This window comes from Triturus cristatus, chromosome 12, assembly GCF_964204655.1.
Source record: "Triturus cristatus chromosome 12, aTriCri1.1, whole genome shotgun sequence".
NCBI lineage: Eukaryota > Metazoa > Chordata > Amphibia > Caudata > Salamandridae > Triturus > Triturus cristatus.
The window spans coordinates 573,056,727-573,079,384 of NC_140595.1; the positions used below are offsets into that span (position 1 = coordinate 573,056,727).

The 22,658-nt window shown below is 45.4% G+C and overlaps 1 protein-coding gene and 1 long non-coding RNA gene across 2 annotated transcripts in view; one reads left to right on the forward strand and one right to left on the reverse strand.

Annotated features, from left to right (window-relative positions):
* The window catches only part of LONP2 (lon peptidase 2, peroxisomal), an 860,677-nt gene that overhangs the window by 415,168 nt on the left and 422,851 nt on the right, over positions 1-22,658 (reverse strand). Inside the window, exon 9 of the mRNA XM_085638877.1 lies at positions 17,586-17,736. Within this exon, the coding sequence (XP_085495003.1) occupies positions 17,586-17,736 (151 nt within the window). The remainder of the gene's footprint in view (positions 1-17,585; positions 17,737-22,658) is intronic.
* Positions 1,368-14,559, forward strand: LOC146776280 (uncharacterized). The gene is made up of 3 exons (XR_014972267.1): positions 1,368-1,437; positions 2,150-2,207; positions 11,606-14,559. It is a non-coding gene; the product is annotated as an uncharacterized LOC146776280 (long non-coding RNA).

The following is a 22,658-nucleotide window of genomic DNA, read 5'->3' on the forward strand; positions in this document are numbered from 1 at the left end:
GGAAGGTAGATTCTCTGTTGGAACCATACACAAAGACTCTTCCATTTGAAGAAATAAGAAGCCATGATCAAAGGATGTTTGTATTTCTTTAAGATGTCAATGCATGCTTGTCAAAGACGTAGATGTCCGTATTGTCTGATCTCAGGTGTCATGCTGCCAAATTCACGGATGTCAGGTTTGGGGGGAATAACTGATTCCATGATATGGTAAACAGGTTTGGTTTGCATGACAACCTAATGTGTGGTCTGACAGACATTTGTAACTGATCTGGATACCACCATTGCCTTGGCAATTCTGGAGTAATGAGGATCATTGACACTTAACTACTCCAGAGTTTCAGTATGATTGCGGGTAGCAAATGAATCTGAAAAAAAGTGTAAAGTAATGTCCTTGAACAGTCTATCAAAAGGGCATGGCACAACTAGTCTAGTTCTGGCAGTCTGGCCGCAAAGTCTTGGCACTTTGTTTTCTGATATTGCAAAAAGATCATTCGCTGGATAACCACAATCTATGAAGATTCAATGAAGACTATTAGCGTCCAAGATCCTTTCATGATTTTCCTTGTAGCACTGATTTAGGAACTCCGCTCGTTGATTTAGGATTCCAGGTAATGACCGTGACCGGATCTTCTGCAACCCCAGCAACAGAGGTCCTGATCTTATGACCCTTTGTCAACAGCCTTGCACAGACAGAGCTCCCAGGTAATTTCTCTACCCTGAAAGAGAAGCATCTGTCATGATAGTTGGAGATGCCTGCTGGAATTCCTTGAATTAGATTTGTTTTCTTGCACCCTCACGAGAGAGACTGACTTACAGTCATCGACGTGGAGTTGGTTGTTATAATTGCTCTCCTTCTGCGATCACTGATCTTCCAATCACTCCTCTGGAGGTCTCAAATTTAGGCTCACAATCAGAACAATGGGAGGCTAGGAAGTCTAGAACCCTAGTAGTTAGGAGATCTGTCAGACTGTCTGTTGCTCGAAAACTGTGTTCCATTTTCTGTGAGCTGTGTATCTGATATGAGTGAAGATGTGATGGAGGGCTAACACAATATTTTTCCCTTTTGAGCTATTGGTTGGCCATAGGTAGAGCCAATATTTACCTAAACTCCTTTGGGCCTTTTTTCCTCTTTTGTGATCCAGAAAAATGTTGTGACTTAATCCTTTTTGGAGGAACGGGCGGAAACAGAAGCGAGGAGGCTGATTGGTGTAATATTGAGGCATTTTATTTTCAAAGGTGGATTTAAGATGTACACGGGTGTTCTTTCAAATTATAACAAACCAAAAAAAAAACATTAGGCGTTCTTCTCCAAATAGGTCTTAACAAAGGTAGTAGTTCTTGTACTTAGTCCTCTTTCTGGTTTCTTTCAGGCGTTCCAGAATTCTGTAGGGTGTCCTGGGAGGCTTGCAGAGGGAGTAAAGCAACAGAGGAAAATGCAGTAAGTATGGTTGCAGTGGTTTTGGCGTTATACCCTTTCACCACACCCAGGTGGTAGAATCATACAACGGTAAAGAAGAAGGGAAAAATATTTAGGTGATACTATGGGGAGTTTTTGTTGGGTGCCCAATTGCTAGATTCTTGACATAACCGATTCAGGGAGTCTCTTAGGTTCTCTCCCGTGTGCTTTATGTAGGGAAAGTGATGGGTGGTAGTGAGAGGTTGTGTCTCGCAAAAGAACCGTGATGCCCGAATAAAAGAAAGAGGGAAAACAAAATAAATACAGCGATGAGGTAGTAACGGCTTTGTCTCTCAGCCCACTACCCACCCTTCACCCTCTTCGATATTACGTGCCGCCTCTTGCCGCAACTCTCCAGAGTTGCGGCGACTCTTGGGTGTCCTCCGGTGATCACCACTCCTTGCTCCACATGTCCCCGGCTTCTACGGCGTCTTCTGAACTGGCGTCCTCCCCTGCGGCGTCTTCCTCTGTGGCATCTCTCCCCGTTGTTCCTTCCTTAGTGGCTGCTTTCCTCCAGACTTCCTTCTCGATCGAGTCCTTCATTTGTTTACCGTTCTCCTCTTCTCCTATGGCAGCTGATTGGGCCTTTTGTTGCACACCCCCGCTCCTTGATTGGTCCATTTGTCATGACAATGCAAATCCACCATGTGAAGGTGTAGCAAAGTCCATTCTTAGTGTTTGCTTTCTTTTCCAGCCCCCAATGTCGTCAGCTGGATCCAGAAAGAACGGAGACCACGGCAGTAAAACAGGAGGTAAGTCAGGTTTTGGCAGGGGGGGTGGGGTTGGGGCACTTCCTCACATCCCCCTCTCCTAACTTTCTTGTTTACAAGAAAAAAGTCTAAAGGGTATCGGGGAGGGAAATCTACATTGGCTTGTTCTTTACCTTTTCTATGGTGAATTGAAAAGCGGAAGGGCTGGAGAGTTAAGAACCGTTGTAATATTCTTTGGTTGTGTCTTTTGTTCTGGGATGACCATTCTAGAGGGCCATGGTCTGTGTATAGGAAGAACTCTCTTCCTTCTAAGTAGTATCGGAGGGACTCAATAGCCCAGTTAATGGCTAGTGCTTCTTTTTCTATGACAGCACATCTGGTTTTCCAGGGAAAGCGTTTATGGCTAATGTATATGATTGGTCTATCTTGGTTCATATTGTCAATTTGTGATAACATGGCCCCAAGGCTGCTTTTTTATACATTGAAGTAAGAAATGTTTACTGTAGCCGGGGCTTAGCAAAAATGGCCTTTAAGTGATGGTTTGTTTTAGGTGTTGGAAGGCCTGTACTTCTGTCACAGAAGGATGTTGGAGTCGTTTCTCGGTTTGTACATTCTTCTGGAGTAGGTCTGTCAAGGGAGCGGCTATGTGCGAGAAATGTGGGATGAACCTCCTATAGTATTCTAACAGTCCTAAGAAGTCTATGAGGTCTCTTCTGGATCTAGGAAAATGTATTTGTGAAATGGCGGCTACTTTTTCGTCTTAGGGTTTGATATAGCTCTCACACAGAAGGTATTCCAAGTATTTACCTGATTTTGAAGCCAAGTGACTTTTGACAGGATCAATAGTTAGCCTGCTCTAGGCCAGGGCTTGAATGACCCTAGTTAGATGGTTTAAGTGTTCTTCAAAGGAAGAACTGTAGATGATAATGTCATCTATGTAAGCGGCTGCAAAAGCTTTGTAAGGTTGCAATGCACAAGTTACTACTTGTGTAACGATATATCTGTAAGAGACATTAGTTAGTGATAGATTCCTTACCTTAGAATATCCCCAGGCGTCAGACTGGATCCGGAAAGTCTCGCTTAGCAGTACCCCTGCGCGTCAGTAGGTGGCGTCGTGCAGCTCCGTGTCCGTCACTGGCGTCGTAAGCGCAGAGATGACGCCACGCAGAGTACTTAGGCGCCACCCATGCGCGCTGACGTCAGTTCTGTACACGACTTTCTGCGCCAGGAACGCAGAGCCATGCAAGATACTGGCCATTGGTAGAGAAAATTAGGGCCCTAAGAGGGATGACCTTAACCCTAGTAACCATTTCGCAGAACGGGGAGGATGGGTGGGGCGGTAAGGAATCTATCACTAACTAATGTCTCTTACAGATATATCGTTACACAAGTAGTAACTTGTGCATCTGAAAGAGACACGTTAGTGAGAGATTCCTTACCTTAGAATAGATACCCCAGCAATACCAACCCCTCCGTCAATCTCTGGAGGCCAAGTGCTGGTTTCGAGGCGATGCACTGATTTCACTCCAACAACCGGGTCGATGTGCCGGTTCTGCAACAAGCAGACAGAAGATGCATCAAAATCCATTTTGCAAGTATCTGGGCCACTTCCAGTGAGCCAGGCACAGGACCAGGGGTAGAGACTTTAAAAAAAACAGAGTCTCAAGCAACAGGAGGCAAGCCAACAAGCCCTTGGAGATCACTTAGAGTAAAGGCATAGTCCAGTTCTTCAGCAGAGTAGCAGGCAGCAGGGAAACAGAAGGCAGGCTTCTGGAAGAGCCTCAGTTAAAAGTCTAGTAGTGTCCGATTTGATAGCGGTCAGAGACCCAGTACTTATACCCAAAAGTGCCTTTGATATGAGGGTGACTTCAAAGCAGGTCTATGAAGTTCCCAAGTATCACTTTCAACCCAGTCCTGTCTGCCAGGCTATCTGTGGAGGGTAATCAGTCCTTTTGTGTTGGGACAGGACACTGCCTATTCAAGTGAAGTGTTAGCCCCTCCCTTACAATCTGCCCAGGCAGGGCCATCACAGTGCAGATGTATGTAGATGAGTACTCGGACACACCTATCCTTCCTGTGTTGTAGCTATCTAGAGGGAATGCACAAAGTTTAGCTGGTCACCCACCCCAGACGTGTGTTGGAGACAGGCTGCCAGGCACACAGATTTCTAAGCACAGAGAAATAGTGGCATTTCTAAAACCGTAATGTTAAATCCAACTTTGCCAGTAAAGAGGATTTGTCATTCCCATTCTAAACATATGAAACATGAAAAAGCTACTCTGATCAGGAATTAAGGCTTAAAAGTGCATTAAGGAATTCCCAATGTTAACTTATGAGAGGAGTAGGCCTCACAATAGTGAACAATGAAATAGGCTGTTTATCACTGCCTGGTCATGCAAAACATACATGTCCTACCTTTCCTTACACAGCACCCTGCCCTTAGGGCTACCTAGGGCATACCTCAGAGGTGACCTATGTGTAACAAAAGGGAAGTTACAAGCTCAGCAAGTAGTTTTAAGTGCCAAGTTGAAGTGGCAGTAAACTGCACCCATAGGTCCTGCGCTGGCAGGCCTGAGACAGGTTTGAAAGGGTACTTGTGTGGGTGGCTAAATCAATGCTGCACGTCCACTAGTAGCATTCAATTTACAGGCAGTGGGTATATTGTATACCACTCTACAAAGGGCTTACAAGTAAATCAAATATGCCAAACAGGTGTAAATCAATGATACCATGTTTAGAGATGAGAGCACATGCATTTTAGCACTGGTCAGCAGTGATAAAGTGCCCAGAGTCCAAAAGCCAACAAAAAAGGTTAGAAAAGAGGAGGAGAAAGGCAAAAAGTTTGGTGTGACCCTGCAGAGAAAGGCATTTTCCAACACCGATAGTATCTCATTGGCAAAGAGGTCAGCTTTAGCAGCGGTAATGAGCTCTTTATAAGAATTGAGGGCCTCTTTGAGTAGGATTTTAGACTCCAACTTGTAATTTATGTGGCATACTTTTTCCAGCTTTTTAATAATAATAATAATAATGTGATTTATAGAGCGCGAACAGCTACCTCACAGGGAGGTGTCCCGGCGCTAGAAGAGGGGAACGTACCACAGAGGTCCAGGGGCAGGAGAGGGAGACCTAGCGAGGCTGAGAGAAGAGCCAAGTCTTTAGCAACTTCTTAAAGCAGGGTTCAGATGGAGCCTGCTGGATTGCTTGAGGTAGGGAGTTCCATAGCACAGAGACATTTGCTGAAAAGGTGCGACCACCAAGGCGCGCCTTTTTTGCTCGTGGGACAGCCAGCAGGATACGGACATTAGACCGTAATGCACGGTGTTGGGTATACCTAGGAAGGCGTTTTTTTAGGTAGAATGGGCAGGAGCCATGCAGAGATCTGAACGCGAGTGTCAGGGCTTTGAATTTTATCCGGTTGGCGACAGGCAGCCAATGCAGGGTTCGAAGATGCGGAGAGACTGACTGTTTGAATGGAATTCGCAGTAGCAGCCTCGCAGCCGCATTTTGAACTACCTGCAGTCTATGGATTAAGAATTTAGGGAGGCCCAGGTAAAGACCATTGGCGTAGTCCAGCCGTGAAGTGACAGTTGCGTGGACTACCATTTTCCTGCAGCTCTCGGGAAGGAGTTTAAGAAATTTACGGAGGTTTCTTAATTTACTTAGGCAGCCGCCGGCCACTTGTTGGACATGGGAAGAGAAAGACATCTTATCATCCCATCTCACTCCAAGATTTTTTGCCGAATGACTGGGCAAGGGTGAGGGACCCATTTCCACCGGCCACCATAGCTCTGGGGCTGGGACAGGGCCTTTACCGAAGAAGATGACTTCGGTTTTATTGGCGTTTAATTTTAGTTTGTTGGTATTCATCCAGTGTGCAATGTCCTGGAGACAGCCTTTGAAATTTGCAAAAGATTCCTGTGTCATTTCTGTGTAGGGGAATACCAGCTGGGTGTCATCGGCATAAGAAATTGCCTTAACACCCCAGTTGGCAATGAGCGTGAAGAGGGGGGCCAGGTAGATGTTGAACAAAAGAGGACTGAGGGCTGAGCCCTGCGGGACTCCACAGTTGAGGGTTTTAGGTGTGGAAGAGATCGTCCCGAGTGCCACCTTCTGTGTTCTCTGAGATAGATAGGAGTTAATCCAGCTCAGCGCGTGGTCTTGAATGCCTATCTCTGCCAGTCGACAAAGTAATCTGGCGTGGTCCACCGTGTCGAAGGCGGCCGATAGATCCAGGAGTACCAGCATAGCTGAACTTCCTGCATCCATCGACCACCTCACTGACTCGGCCACCTCTAAGAGCGCCGTTTCAGTACTGAAACCGGGCCGGAAACCAGACTGAGTTTCATGGAGAATGTTGCTGATTTCCACAAATTTACTCAGTTGGCGTTGTATCACTTTTTCCAGCATTTTTCCTGGTGCGGCTAAAAGGGATATTGGGCGGAGGTTCGTCAGATCATCTGGATCCCCATTTGGTTTTTTCTTTAGGGGAAGGAGCGTAGCATGCTTCCAAGCGTCCGGAAAGATTCCTGACGTAATGGAAGAGTTCCAGATGCTTTGGAGTGTGGGCGCTACAGGGCCCACTAAGGTGCTCCAAAGTTTAGCCGGACAAGGGTCATCGGGTGAGCCGGATTTACAACGGTTGAGCTCTTGCCTCACCTCGTTCAGAGAGACATGCGCGAACTGGGTGAGGGTTTCTTTTTTTTCGCTGTTGTACGCTATGTCTTGTTTCTCAGTATTTATCGCTGGACCAAAGGAATCATAAACTCTCTTGATTTTATGGTCAAAGTATTCTGAAATTTGCTCACAGAGTAATGGTGTGGGGGTGACTTCTCTCTCAATACATTGAGGTTTGAGGAAGGACTGTACAACTTTGAACACTTGTTTGCTGGATTGTTCTGCCTGCCTAATCGAGTCCGCATAGAAGTGTTTTTTATTAATCCTAATAGCTTTCCGGAATTTTTTTAATGCATCCTTATATATAGCTTTTCCTACTGGATCGTACTTTTCTCTCCAAAGTCTTTCCAGTTTTTTACAGGCCGCTTTCTCCTCTCTAAGTTCCTGCGTAAACCAGGGAGCTGAGGGGGCTTGTCTTTTAGATAGGGCACGAGAGGCCGGGGCGATAGAGGATACCATTCCTCCTATCCATTCATTAAGGAGCACTGCGTCCCTATTGGGATTATTTGTCAGGAGGGGAGTGGTACTCGCCAGTGCCGGGAGCATAACCTCGGGGGTCAGTTTGTTCCATTGTCTTTTCATAAAGTAGCGCTTACTGGGCACCTTAGTATCACTACGGAAGTCCAAGGTGATTGTGATAAGTGAATGATCTGACCATATCAGAGGGAGAGGTTTTTCAGGTCGCACGTCCTTAATGTTGGTAAAGATAAGATCAATCGTATGGCCCCCAGTATGTGTGGGGCCCTCATTGATCAGTCTAAGGCCGGTCGCATCTAACGTTGTTCGGAGTGTCTCTGCCAAGACACAATCTACTTTATCCATATGGATATTAAAATCACCCACCACAAGAAAAAGGGGATGAAGAAGTGAACTCTGTACTATTGTATCTAATAGGGAAGTGAGGATGAAGTCTGCGCTGGCCGGGGGACGATAAATCACTAGCCCTGCTAGTGAGAGCTGAGGGCTCACTTGAAAGCAAAAGTGGAGACCTTCCATACCTTGAATCGTCGTGGCAGCCGAGGATGTCAGTACTATGTGCTCTTTAAAAATGATTGCTACGCCTCCGCCTCTTTTTGTCCCAGGCCGGTTGGCGAGGCATATTTTGAATCCCAGAGGGATAGCCAAAGCGGTAGAGGACAGGCTGTCCTCTTTGATCCATGTTTCAGTTAGGAACAGGATATCCCAGTTCTGTTCTTCTAGTAAGATCCAGATCTCATCAGTGTGTTTGACAAGGGATCTACAGTTGAGTAGACCCGCTTTGATGTGGGTTTGAGGGGGGGTTTTAAGGATGGGCTGTATTGCGGGGGCGGCGTTGTCGAATGTTATCCCACAGTTATTGCAGGTTAGGGCGGGGTCAGGAGTTGCTGGATCTATAGAGTGGGGGCAGCAGTTGGATGGTGGGTTGAATACCTTTAGGTCCTCACCGGACCATACTGTCCGTCCGCCGGATGTACCGTTTTTGGCAGCATGTCTGGCCCCGGCCGCGGTCTGGTCGCGGACGGGCGCAGACGGGCTTGCCTTAGGCGCGCCTTCGGCGCGCAAACGGCGCTCCCGCTGCGCTCGTCCGCTGCGCTTCCTAGCGAGACACATAATTTATGACTGAAGTGGAGGGCGTCACGGGGGCGTGGCCAGCTGAGGTGGGCGTGTCCGATGACGCGCCTCGCCCTCGGAGTGGCGGTTGTCAGGGGAAACGTTGCAGCGTTACAACACGCTGTTCAGGCGAGATCGAGCAAGTTTTTTAAAAAGGTATTTCTACAGGGTATCACACACAAAAGTTAAAACAATAGTTAAAACAGTGGCAGCACACTCCCGGCTTCCGCCTCAGGAGACTCTAGGATACGTGGGAGTCGCGCTTTTGAGCTGCGCGCTCTTTTGTAGTCAGGGAGGGGGCGTGGCCAGCTGTGGTGGGCGTGTCCGATGACGCGCCTCGCCCTCGGAGTGGCGGTTGTCAGGGGAAACGTTGCAGCGTTACAACACGCTGTTCAGGCGAGATCGAGCAAGTTTTTTTAAAAAGGTATTTCTACAGGGTATCACACACAAAAGTTAAAACAATAGTTAAAACAGTGGCAGCACACTCCCGGCTTCCGCCTCAGGAGACTCTAGGATACGTGGGAGTCGCGCTTTTGAGCTGCGCGCTCTTTTGTAGTCAGGAAGGGGGCGTGGCCAGCTGAGGTGGGCGTGTCCGATGACGCGCCTCGCCCTCGGAGTGGCGGTTGTCAGGGGAAACGTTGCAGCGTTACAACACGCTGTTCAGGCGAGATCGAGCAAGTTTTTTAAAAAGGTATTTCTACAGGGTATCACACACAAAAGTTAAAACAATAGTTAAAACAGTGGCAGCACACTCCCGGCTTCCGCCTCAGGAGACTCTAGGATACGTGGGAGTCGCGCTTTTGAGCTGCGCGCTCTTTTGTAGTCAGGGAGGGGGCGTGGCCAGCTGTGGTGGGCGTGTCCGATGACGCGCCTCGCCCTCGGAGTGGCGGTTGTCAGGGGAAACGTTGCAGCGTTACAACACGCTGTTCAGGCGAGATCGAGCAAGTTTTTTTAAAAAGGTATTTCTACAGGGTATCACACACAAAAGTTAAAACAATAGTTAAAACAGTGGCAGCACACTCCCGGCTTCCGCCTCAGGAGACTCTAGGATACGTGGGAGTCGCGCTTTTGAGCTGCGCGCTCTTTTGTAGTCAGGAAGGGGGCGTGGCCAGCTGAGGTGGGCGTGTCCGATGACGCGCCTCGCCCTCGGAGTGGCGGTTGTCAGGGGAAACGTTGCAGCGTTACAACACGCTGTTCAGGCGAGATCGAGCAAGTTTTTTAAAAAGGTATTTCTACAGGGTATCACACACAAAAGTTAAAACAATAGTTAAAACAGTGGCAGCACACTCCCGGCTTCCGCCTCAGGAGACTCTAGGATACGTGGGAGTCGCGCTTTTGAGCTGCGCGCTCTTTTGTAGTCAGGGAGGGGGCGTGGCCAGCTGAGGTGGGCGTGTCCGATGACGCGCCTCGCCCTCGGAGTGGCGGTTGTCAGGGGAAACGTTGCAGCGTTACAACACGCTGTTCAGGCGAGATCGAGCAAGTTTTTAAAAAGGTATTTCTACAGGGTATCACACACAAAAGTTAAAACAATAGTTAAAACAGTGGCAGCACACTCCCGGCTTCCGCCTCAGGAGACTCTAGGATACATTTACTTTCAGCTGTTCTCAACGTCTTTTTGTACCAGGGGACGGTAGGTCGCTTTCGTAAGTGCAAGGACCTTTAGGGAAGACCACATTAACGGCAGATTCCGTCCAGTGATTGTAAACTGTGAGCAGATCGTCCACTCCAGAGTCACATGAAGGCCCTGACTAGTCTCGGCTAAAGAATTCATTAAAGCACCAGCATCTAATATTGCACTGGGGCTTTTTTATTTTGGAGGGGCAGGGATTTTTGAGGCACCAGTTGCAAGGGTTATCCTGGCATGCAGATTTTAAATTGTATAAAAAAATTATCAGACCAGACTTGTGGCAAGAGGAGACCAGAAGTGACTTAATCTTCAGAGCCAAAACATAGATCGGGAATATGGCCATCCTTGTGAGGGGTTGAGTAATAAATTATTTTAACTGCTGCAATAGAATTAATGAAATTGGCGGCTTGGGAATGAGTTTCCAGTTCTACCCACAGATGAAAGTCACCTAAGAGCAAACACGTGGAGTGAGATAAAAGCAAAGGCATCAACAAGTTCATAAAGTTTACTATAAACTTTAAGAATGCAAGGCTGTGCCAGGGAGGAGATACATTATTTTCATTAAGGTTTTGAACCATGAGAACTGCAATGAAAAGCAGAGCAATTTCTGCCTGTGGGATATCCTGAAGGTGTTAAGCATGAAGACACCAAGAAACCCTGAAAACAACTGCTAGAACTCCAACCTCTTCGGCCAAGGCACCAGTGGTGAATGACATTGTATCCTGCTTAGTAGGGTCTCCCTAGATCAGAGTAAGAGTCAGGGGTAGTCCAGGATTAAGTAATAAAAAGGAGATAAACATTGCTTCCAGTGAGTATGTCATGTATATCTTCAGCATACTTCTCAAGTGAACATGCATTTATTGAGGTGCACTGTAAAGTGTCTCTCTTAGTGGAGTAAGACAATTCTTGAGAGCTCGGAGGCATGATTTTTACTATTGGTTCCTCAATAAATTGTTGTGTATGGGGGGCTGTGGTAACATACAGTGACAGAGAGGAGCCATAATAATAATACTCAGGTTAGACAAGTAGGCAGCAGGTTGTGTTATAGGTGCTGCAGTGTCGTTTTGAGAAGGGGTTTTTAGGTCTCACCTGAGCCAGCGCATGTGCTGCCCTGCGAGACATTTAGAAAGCGGGTTTTCAAAGTACTACCACAGGCATTTTGGTGGCCTCAAGCTTGCGTGCACGCAAGCGTGCACACGCGCAGCCGCCATCTGTCTTTCCTTCTGTCACGGGTCATTAACTGGATCCCCCACCACAGAGCGTGTCTCGCATTAAAGTATCTTTTTAAGTAATGGATGCCTTAAGCACTTTAGACTTTTCTCTCAAAAGCCATCTCAGTTTAAACATAGTAAATAACTTGGCCTTAAACTCCAAGAGTCCAATTTAAATATTGACATATGGCCGCGCTGGCATATTGCATCTTTACAGATTACGGTCCTGTGACACAGCTAGCAAGACTCAGAACTCGAGGGAAAAGCTCCAAATTAATCTTTAAATGCTTTAACCAAATATCTGCACCTGTCTAAATACAATCTTTATCTGTACTTAGGAGCTGATAAACATGTATTCACAACGCGCTGGGCTGATCTCTAACCAGGGCAGATTGGAAGCCGCCAACACAAACAAGATCATCCGAGCGGGACAAGCCATCCATCTGCACCAGTAATTCCGTTTTCATGCGCCGACTTCCTTCGTGTTCACCCCTGTCAAGATTCAGACACAAATGCATTGTACAGGAAGGCAAGATGTAGTGCTCAGAAGTCTCTGTCAGTATGAGACAGCACTAGATGTAGTAAAGTCAAAAGGGGATGAATCTGAGAAGGAGGGCCCTGCCTATTCAACTTAAATATAACGTGCTGCACAGGGCTTGAAGAAAAGACATTGATTATGCTGAATACATATAACTTATAAGGGTCTGATTAACACTGATTGAAGCATTGGTGAAAGGGTGTGGTAATATTACTGCTGGAATTACCAACACAGCAGTATGCAGGAGTAACCCGTCCGGACGGATTTCCCGGAGAATTATACCGAGGGATAAGCCCTGTTATCACTCCAGTACTGACAAGCCTTTTTAATGGTATTTTCTTGAGAGGGGTGAACCCCCCTGACTCATGGAATGATGCCACTATCGTCCTTATCCCAAAGCCAGGAAAAAACCTTTTGGAGTGTGGGTCGTACAAGCCAATTTCCCTTCTAAACAATGACTACAACATTTTTACATCTATTTTGGCATCAAGATTAGGGGAGGTAATCGGATCGATAATCCACCAAGACCAAAGGGGCTTTATAAGGGGACATCAGCTGGCCGACCACACTCGAGATCTGGTAGGGGCGATCGATATCGCAACAACATTTTCTCTTCCATTGGCTACCCTGACCTTAGATGACACAAAAGCCTTCGATGGGGTCAATTGGCCCTATTTGGTGGAGGTGATGAGAAGGTTTGGGTAGGGGGAGGTCTTTTGTCGGGTAATTGAGAAACTGTATAGGGCCCCTACGGCCAGATTACTAGTCAATGGCACGTTAACAGACTCGATAAAAATTACCAGAGGTACTAGACAGGGCTGCCCGCTATCCCCGCTCTTATTTAATCTTTATATAGAGCCGTTTGCATAAGAATTGATGGGAAAACGAGATTAGGCTGAATCTATGAACTTAACTTCTAGACTCTAATGCATAGAACAACAGCCACCAACATGCATTACTGGTCCACAACCTATGGTCTGTAATCATAAATTGACCAACATTATTCTTACACCTAAAGCCTTGGCTGTAACATGCAAAAGTTTTATAAAAACTCAATAAATCCTACCAATGAACAAATAGAGGAATAACAGTAGACTTCCCATGCTACAGAATGAAGGAGTGTGCAACAGACAAAGGAAAAAAGAAACTATTGCTCCAGGCCTGATAACCTTGTTAGGTTTTCTTATATACCCAAACAGAATAGTGAGGGGGTCAGGAAAAGAAAACAACTGTTCTCAAAATACGGAAGGACATGGACATGGTGCTATTACATGTTGCCAGTCCCTCAACTCATTGCTTGAATATTTGAAAAAACATTGATTAGGATAGGATGGAAACACCCTATTACTTTAGGAGTGTAGTAGAGCTGCCACCTTAAAAGGAACTCCTTCCTGTTAAAGTTGGTAGCTTTATTAAGCTTATAGCTGAATTGAGATATCTCATACCGCTCATTCATTGTAATTCTCAGGCCAGATTCTTTTTCAACCATGCCAAAAATGAAAACATAAATTGCATTTCATTGTAAGTATCAATACCAAAATCCAACACTTCTAGGAGAATGCTTAACAAGCATTTGTAAAGTAAGATATGCCTTCTCATTGATAATGAATGGATACTGCTAAAGTGTTCATTTGATATTTAAAAAACTAAACAGGAGCCCAACACAATCATTGCCATCCGGAATCTGCAACTGATCCCACAACATCCAAGAGGAATTCAACTTAAAATCAAATACAGTTTTGAAGCCTATATCGTTGCATCTCTTGATATCATGGATTGTAAAAGATTTGAGTACGTAACCATGACAAGGACTATTAATACGTCCCGACATCTGTTAGGCTCTATACATATACAGAAAAGAGCCCTGCATCTTGCTGTTAAGAGAAAAAGAAGAGTACAGGACGGGATAATATATATTGTCTGGGAAGAAGGAACATAGGATGATTGAACTACCCCACATTTTAAGGAGTGACTGTACTGATCCAGTTCAGAGAACAACATAAGAAATACTGTCAGCCCACACATATTGGGCCACAGGCGAGCACAAAGGAATGTGAATGAAATGTTGGACTTTTAAATACACCGAAAATTAGAATTGTTTTTATTGAAATTGTGGGAGAAATCTACTCATCCTGAAGAAGGTGGCTCTGAATATTGGGAATCCAACAAAATGCGTCAAAGTAATTTTAACACTAAATCTGACGGGCCTTGAGTGACACAGCAGATATTAATGATTTAAAGATACATTGTGCTATGAACAATGACCGAAAAATATTAGTGGTCGGAAAGACACATATGACTGTCTACTGTACTTTCTCTGTGCTTATGTTTATGTATTTGAGTAATGAACTGTTTATGTATTTGTATAAAAGAACTGTGGGTCTTGATATAAGAAAACTGATTTTTTCACTACTGTGATGTGGAATCGTACAATTAGTTTTTATTGGTTTTATGAAAATGTTTAAATCATTGTGGCTTTGGTCTTATAATAATTTTTAAAAACTCAGTTGTAACCCAATTATCTTTCAGAATAGGTACAATGTTTTTTCTATAAATACAGTATAGAACATTTTATAATATATGAGTGTGGGGTCTAACCTTGATGTTACCGGGGAGTATAAGAAGTGATGAGTGAGACTATGGTGAGAGTGTGAATTATATGTGAGATTTGTACTGAAATTGAGCTAGAATGCTGGTACTTCTATGAATGCCGATTGTACAGGATTTAATAAAGAGAACAAATGAAATGCGAAACACTGGACAATCCTGAAGTGACCTTGAGAACCATAAACTGTTTCAGAAATTAAACTAGTATTAGATGGGTTAGTTAATGCAAAGGCCACGGGGAGCAATGTTTTACCCATTGAAGTGTATACATTTTGTTCACCCCAAGTTCTTGAAGTTTTATTAAATCTATGTAACCAAATTATATTGGGGAGTTGATCCAGATTCTTTTTTGAAGGCAATAGAAATTAGCGTTTTAACTTGCGGGAAACCCCCTAACGATCCCAATTACTTTAGGCTCATTAGCCTGTTGAATTCCCATTATGAACTTTTTTCCAAAAGCATAAATTGTAATCCTATTAAGCTGGCTGCATCGATTTTAATAATTAAGATCAGAATGTATTTTTGTTTTTTTGGGCTAACCGAAAAATATTACCTGATCTGAACTGTATGATTATTGGGTGCAAAATAAATGTAAATCCGCAATAATTATGATCGATGCTGTTAAACCTTTTGATTTAGTTAATTGAACTGCATTATTTGAGATATGCAACAAGCATTGGTTTTTCCTGTCCAACTGTTAAATACCATAAATAAATGTTATTCTGATGCGTCAGCATTAATCATAATAAATTCATCAGAAATTGGCAGCTTTAATAGCCTTTAATTCTCCAAAGAATTAAAAAAATAATTCCCGGCCTACAAAAGTGAAGAGAATTATTTATTCCTAGTCGAGCTCTTGAACAATAGAAATATTGAGTGAAAGTATTATAAAATAAGTGAACTTATTGGTAAATTATTGACTTGGACATTGAAAGCTGATTCAAATGTGAATGCAATTACTGAAATCATTGACCCAATATCCAAATTACCAGTTCACCAGCAAAGTTGTGTATATCAGTTTGTTTTCAATTATTGCAAATCAGTTTACCAGTCTCATCTAGAGATCAGTGGCGATTTAAAATTTCAATATTTTTTTTAAAAAAAATACAATTTACTAAAAGCTATCCTCGCATCAGTAAACAAGCTTGAAGAACACTGTATTAAAGTATTAGCTGTATTTTCCAATGGCAACTGCAGAGCTGATCATGGCTTCTCTTTGCTCTGCTAATTTAGCAATGAGTCCAATCACAAGCCCCCGAAAACTTTGTTTTAAAAGCATCCTAAATGATGGCAGTGCAGCAATTGAAATATTTATCTGAAAAAAATGTATTGATGCTATCCACTTTGAATCTAGAAGTAGGGTCTTACTAAATGTCTCTTTTGGATTCAGGACATGATTTAAATCTTTCTCAAACTCTAGCAAGATAAAAGCGTTACCTGAGAAACTAGTTGAAACAATAGAAGGTCTTCCTGATTAAATTTTGAGATATTAAAACGACATCTAATCTAGAGGATGAAATAGACCTGTATAAGACTTAGAGAATGGCAGACTTACACACCATGGATCCAATAGACCGCAATACATCTTCAGACTAGAGACTAAAGATGCTGTACTTAGTTTTAGTTATTTCTTGCCCTTACGTCAAGCATCTAATTTCGGGGTCTGTATTAAATTAAAATTCCTACCCAGAATTACAGGACCTTCTGAGATCATTACTAAATCATGCATCTGATGAATGACCTGCACTTCATCCTCGATCAGGCCATAATAACTTACAAAATATAAATGTTTTGTATCTATAGCAGCTGTGACCACAACCATCTACCTACTTAAAGGATCACTATTGACTTTTTAAATCTTCCATTTTTACTCCTTGCTTGGGAAATGGCGCCGGGCTACAATCTACGCTGCAGCGCCTGTTGAACATCAGAGAAAGCTGGTGCAGGTGTATGGGTGTTGAGGTGTGGAGATTAGATGCAGCGTTCTGGTGGAAGTGGCATGGGGGAGCTCGAACTGGGCCAATGCTGATGAGGAGTGTGCTCCCTGTTCTCAAGGATTTGGAGGGGGTGGGGGGGTTCACATCCCGCATCTTTCTTTCTCATTGGATCTGGACCCTTGGTGTGACTTCCCAACAAAAGAAAGCACAGTAATCGTGCATAATCAAGTCCTTTTTTAACAAAGGGGGGAGTTGCCCTATAACCCCCGCACAAGGGACGAGAAAAGACACAAAATACAAGAGATAGAAGAGAGGGGTTCAAAGACTGAAGTGAAGACATCATGGGAATAGGGAAAACAAAGGGACTTTCTAATGAAGGAATACAGTCTGCGCAGTTCTCCCCAAAAGTATAATTAGCCCATGGTTCCTGCAATTAAAAAATGTGCTTCTAGCCTGCCAGTTCGACTAGGTCCTGAGGGCAACATGACGCAAAAAGATTTACTCCCTCACAGTTTGTCTAAGAATGCTTAAGCTTTAAAGACAATTGCAATGATAGACTGCAGTGACCAAATAGCAGTAGATTCCAGCGCCTTAATCAATTGTATTCACTCTGATCAGGAAGGGTGTGAGAAGAATTAAAGTTTAACATGTGAAAAACCTTTAAAAAGAGTGCATTTGTCTCTCAAATGGTACTTATCAGAAGATTGACATTTTTAACTCTTTCTTCAATAGGACTCGTTTACTTGACCAAAAATGAAAACAATACTCTATTGCACCTAATAAAAATTAAACTTCGCTGCAGTAAATGACTGGGCATCGACTGAGAACTCCCAAACCGTTTGATTCTTTACATCTCATAGTCCACTTATAGAGAAACTCTCGACTGTACAATTTTGATACATAAAATGACATCATAATTTACCTTCAATATATCAAACATAGTTTCTCATATATTTGACATCAACTTTGCAATAGGATACAGGAAATACACTTTTTGCTACCACCAGCAACATCACCCATTTGCTTTTTTCGTATCTTAAGTACTTGTACGAACATTTATTGTGACCTTGTTGGACGTTTTCGCATAAAAGATTTACAATTAAAGAAGCTAACAGAAAAGTGTTTCCTTCTGGTAAAAGCTCTCTTATTCCTACATGCAAATTTGCACATACATACCTAAGAAAAAGCAATCGCAAAAACCAAACGAAACAAAAGGGCTCTGAACGATGTGTTTACCTGGTACCTGAATGACCTCCATTCTGTCCAGGAGAGCAGGAGGAATAGTTGCCATAGTATTAGCCGTGGCTATGAAAAGCACTTGGGAGAGGTCAAAGGCAACATTTAAGTAGTGATCAGTGAAGCTGTGGTTTTGCTCTGGATCCAAGACCTAAAAATTGAAGAGGGAAGTTAGACAGATCTTGCTGATTGTTTTCGCTATTACTTGCAACAGTCAACTAAAAAGAGTCAACTACATTACATTGACAGAGATAGACATTGGCTGTTTAATGCGATAACCTGCGTCGACACAAATAAACATAGGGGAACTTTGTGTAAGCACGTTCTTTAAATATAGTGCCAAGAACGGACTTCCACACCTGTCGAAAGATTTACACAATATTTTCTAGCACGGGACACTGTTGACTGTGGTTACTAATCGACCTTCAGTGGAACCACCGCAAAACATCTGTTGTCTGTAACCCTGGGCGTAGTACTACGCTAGCGTAGTTTACGCTACTACGTGCTACGCGAATTGCACGTAGTACAGTGCAAAAATGCGTAGCGGCATTTTTTGCTTGCTCGCGGTCCTCAACGTCAAGTTGGCCGCGAGCGAGCAAAATGACATCCCGGCAAGATTTTTTCCTCGTTCGCGATCAGCAACATCAGGTTGCCGATCGCGAGCATGGAAAATAAACTTCCCGGAGAGATTCTCAACGCGGGGAGGTCAGGTTTCTCATGGCGAGCGGTCGCGTGCAAAACTACCAGTCCGCGTTGAGAAAGATGCTGCTCGAGTACAAATCTACTCGAGCGGCAGAAAACTACCGCATGCACTGTGCAAGATGCCGTTTGCAATGATTGCACAGTGCAGACAAGCATCCGGCACTGTGCAATCAGTGCGAACAGCATTTTCCCTACCGCACTACGCAGTTCGCAGTAGCCATTGTTCAGTATGAGGATGACGTTGGGGATTAAACCTTTTGCGAAGATAGGAGAGGTGAAGTATACCCCCTGGAGGGTGTTCTCATAAATTATTCATATGTGCTAAGGATGACATCTTAGCAATATCTATTGGGAAAAACCCACCCTCTGCACAGAACTAGGTGAAAGGTTTAGTCCTTAAAAGGCGTCAGTCCCTATAAGGCATTCTGTCCTTATTTGGAGTTATGTCCTTATAAGGCTCAATCATATGAAATGAAGGGGAGATGATGTAGGGAAAGTGTACGATGTTCCCTAGAACTATATCAGGGTACCGATATGAATTATAACACCCACTCCACCTATTACTTAACAATAATAATACACAATTGAGATACACATTTATAACGTGGTCAGTGCATAAAATTATCAAAAAGCCATTTAAAATGCTTCTAAAAATGTAAAAAAATCATTTAAAAACAGTTTAAAAAACGAGGACAAAAATTTTCTTTGTTAAAGTTTGACTTTTGTTGTAAAGTTCTGCAAATCACGGTTCTAAATGAGTTCGATCACAAAGTTGAACTACTGCAAGCGTACTTAGAAGGCATAGTTATGGAAAGTGTCAATTTATAAAAGTTCTTTTGAGAAAAAGGGGAAAGAAAAAGCGGATTCGTTCCCAGCACACGGTGAGCCAGATTCAGATTAAATGTCCTGGCTGGGAGACATAACGCACAAGTTACTTACTTGAGTAACTATACATCTGTAAGAGACATTAGTTAGCGATAGATTCCTTACCTTAGAATATCCCCAGGCGTCAGACTGGATCCGGAAAGTTTTCGTCAGCAGTACACCTGCGTGTCGGAAGGTGGCGTTGTGCGGCTCCGAGTCCGTCACTGGCGTCGTAAGCGCCGAAATGACGTCACGGACACTACTTAGGCACCACTCATGCATGCTGACGTCAGTTCTGTACATGACTTTCAGCGCCAAGAACGCAGAGCCATGCAAGAAACTGAGCACTGGTGCCATGAAACAAGGGCCCGGAAAGGGATGACCTTAATCCTAGAAATCAGTTCGCAGAACGGGGAGGATGAGTGGGGCAGTAAGGAATCTATCACTAACTAATGTCTCTTACAGATATATCGTTACACAAGTAAGTAACTTGTGCATCTGAAAGAGACACGTAGTGATAGATTCCTTACCTTAGAATAGATACCCGAGCAATACCAACCCCGGTGAAGGATCTGCGAACCAAGATCACACCAGAGAGTCACGGAGAACAGAACGGCCAAAGAAGCCGTCTCTCCGGACTTGGCTGTCCAGGCAGTAATGCTTGGTAAAAGTGTGCAGCGAGGCCCAAGTAGCTGCCTGACAGATGTCCTGCAAGGGAACGCCGCGTCCCAAGACAGTAGTGTCTGCCGTTGCCCTGGTAGAATGGGCACGCAGCCCCACAGGAGGCTCCTACTTAGCCAACGAGTAACAGACATTGATGCACAGAACGACCCACCGAGAGATGGTCCGTTTGTGCAAGGCCCAACCTTTCTTGGCGCCCACGTAGCCAACAAAAAGTTGGTGATCCACCCAGAACTGTTGTGTGTGCTGTAGATAGAACGAGAGAGCATGTTTTGGGTCCAGACGGTGGAGCCTCTCTTCCTCTTTTGAAGGAAGGGGAGGCGGAAACACAGTGGTCAAAGTGATGGTCTGCCCGATGTGGAAGGGCATGACAACCTTTGGCAAGAAAGAAGGACGGGTCCTTAGAACCACTTTGTCCGGATGGACAGAGAGAAAAGGAGGTTTAGAAGAAAGAGCCTGGAGCTCACTCACTCTTCTGGCAGAGGTGATGACCACCAGGAAAGCAGTCTTTAAAGTGAGAAGAGGAAGAGGACAGTTTTGAAGTGGCTCAAAGGGAGCACACAGCAGATATGTCAGAACCAGGTTCAAGTCCCACTGAGGCATTATGAAGGGAACAGGAGAGAAAAGATGAGTAATGCCTTTTAAGAAACTATTTACAACAGGGGACTTGAAAAGGGAAGGCTGATCTTGAAGCCGTAAAAAGGCTGAAATGGCCAAGAGATAGCCCTTGATACTGCCCAGAGCAGAGCCCTGCTGGGCAAAAGAAAGAAGGTATAAAAGGACCTCTGAAAGAGGGGCAGAAAGGGGATCCACAGCCTGTGCTGAGCACCATGCCACAAACTTATTCCACCGACAGACGTATACCGTCTTCGAGCCCAGTCCGGAGCCACAAGGATGACTTGGGCCCGGTCGCGCTTGATCTTCTTCAGCACTCTGGGTAGAAGCGGTATAGGCGGAAAGGCGTATAGTAATCGTTGCCTAGCGAGTGTCTACTTGGAAATTCCAATGCGCAGAACTGATGACATTGCATGTTCTCTTCAGTGGCGAATAGATCTAACCAAGGCTCTCCCCACTGCAGAAAGAGACCTTGCGCCACGTCAGAGTTCAGACGCCATTCGTGATCCACCATACACCGGCGGCTGAGTACGTCGGCCCTGGCGTTCAGAGAACCTGCCAGGTGTTGAACCACCAGGGAAATGCCCTGATGTTCCAGCCATGTCCAGAGGGGCAGAGCCTCCTGACAGAGGGTCCTCCACCCCACCCGCCCTGTTTGTTGCAGTACCACATGGCGGTAGTGTTGTCCATGAACTCCTGCACTACACTTCCCCGTACAGAGGGAAGGAATGCTCTCAGTGCAAGGCGGACCGCCCGAAGCTCCAAAAGGTTGATATGGAGCCGGGACTCCGCCGGAGACCTCCCAGGAGGGACGCATCCGTCACCACTGTGTGCTCCGGTTGGGGAAGGGAGAGGGATCTGCCGTTGACCCAATCGTGATTCCTGAGCCACCACTGCAATTGTCGTGCAGTCTCCTCCGAGATCTGGACGTGATCGGACAAGTTGCCTTGATGTTGTGCCCACTGGAACTTCAGGTCCCACTGCAGAGCCCGCATATGCCATCTGGCATGTTGCACAAGCAGGATGCAAGAGGTCATCAGGCCCAGGAGCCAGAGGTCACCCTGACTGAAACACGAGATAGAGGCTGAAAGATCGGAATCATAGCCTGAATATCCCGGACTCGCTGCTCGGGAGGAGAAACCCGAAACAGCTTTGAATCCAGAACCGCTCCGATGAAGGGGAGCTTCTGAGAGGGACTTACGTGCGACTTCGGCACGTTGATGGAGAACACCAGCAAATGCAGGAGGTCGGCCGTAGTCTGGAGGTGGGAGACGACTGCCTGGGGCGAGCCCGCCTTCAACAACCGGTCGTGGAGATAGGGGAAGACTGGAACCCCTGATCTGCGCAGATGAGCTGCGACCACCGCCATCACTTTCGTGAACACCCAAGGGGCACTGATAAGGCCGAAGGGGAGCACGGCAAACTGAAAGTGTTCTTGGCCTACTATGAACCACAGGTAACGCCGGTGGGCCGGCAGGACGGGGATATGAAAATATGCGTCCTGCAAGTCCAATGGTACCATCCAGTCTCCGGGGCCAAGGGCAGCCAAGACCTGAGCTAGAGTCAACATCTTGAACTTCTCCTACCGGAGGAAGCGGTTGGCGTTCCTGAGGTCCAAGATGGGACGCAGGCCCCCTTTGTCCTTCTTGGGGACCAGAAGTAGTGGGAATAACAACCACGTCCTACCTCTGGCCGAGGAACGCGCTCAAGGGCCCCCTTGGCCAAGAGGGCCTTAAAGCTCGGACTAGGAAGGCTTTGAGGTGGATGCTGCAGGAGTGGAGGTGGACTGACCCACACGCTGGCTCCCTATCCCGCCGCGGCAGGAACCACGTCCGTGCTGAGGTGGGTTCAGCGCAGGCTTGTGGCTGAACAAACGTGTCGGGCGCCCATTCCGTGGCCACGAAAGGAACGAAAAGCAGATGTGGCCGGGCGCATGGTGGAGAGACCTAAGGACGTGGTCGTAGCCCAGGAGGCCTTAAAGCGCTCCAGGGCACTATCTGCCTTATCGCCAAACAGGCAGTGCCATCAAAGGGCATGGCCATAAGAGAACTTTGCACATCCCCCCGAAAAACCAGTGGACCGCAACCAGGTGTGGCGACGGAGGGCCACTGTCGTGGAAATCGCCCTATCCAGTGAGTCCGCGGTGTCCAATCCACACCTGATGGCGAACTTCGCTGTATTCTTCCCTTCAGCAACAGCTTGGGAAAGCAC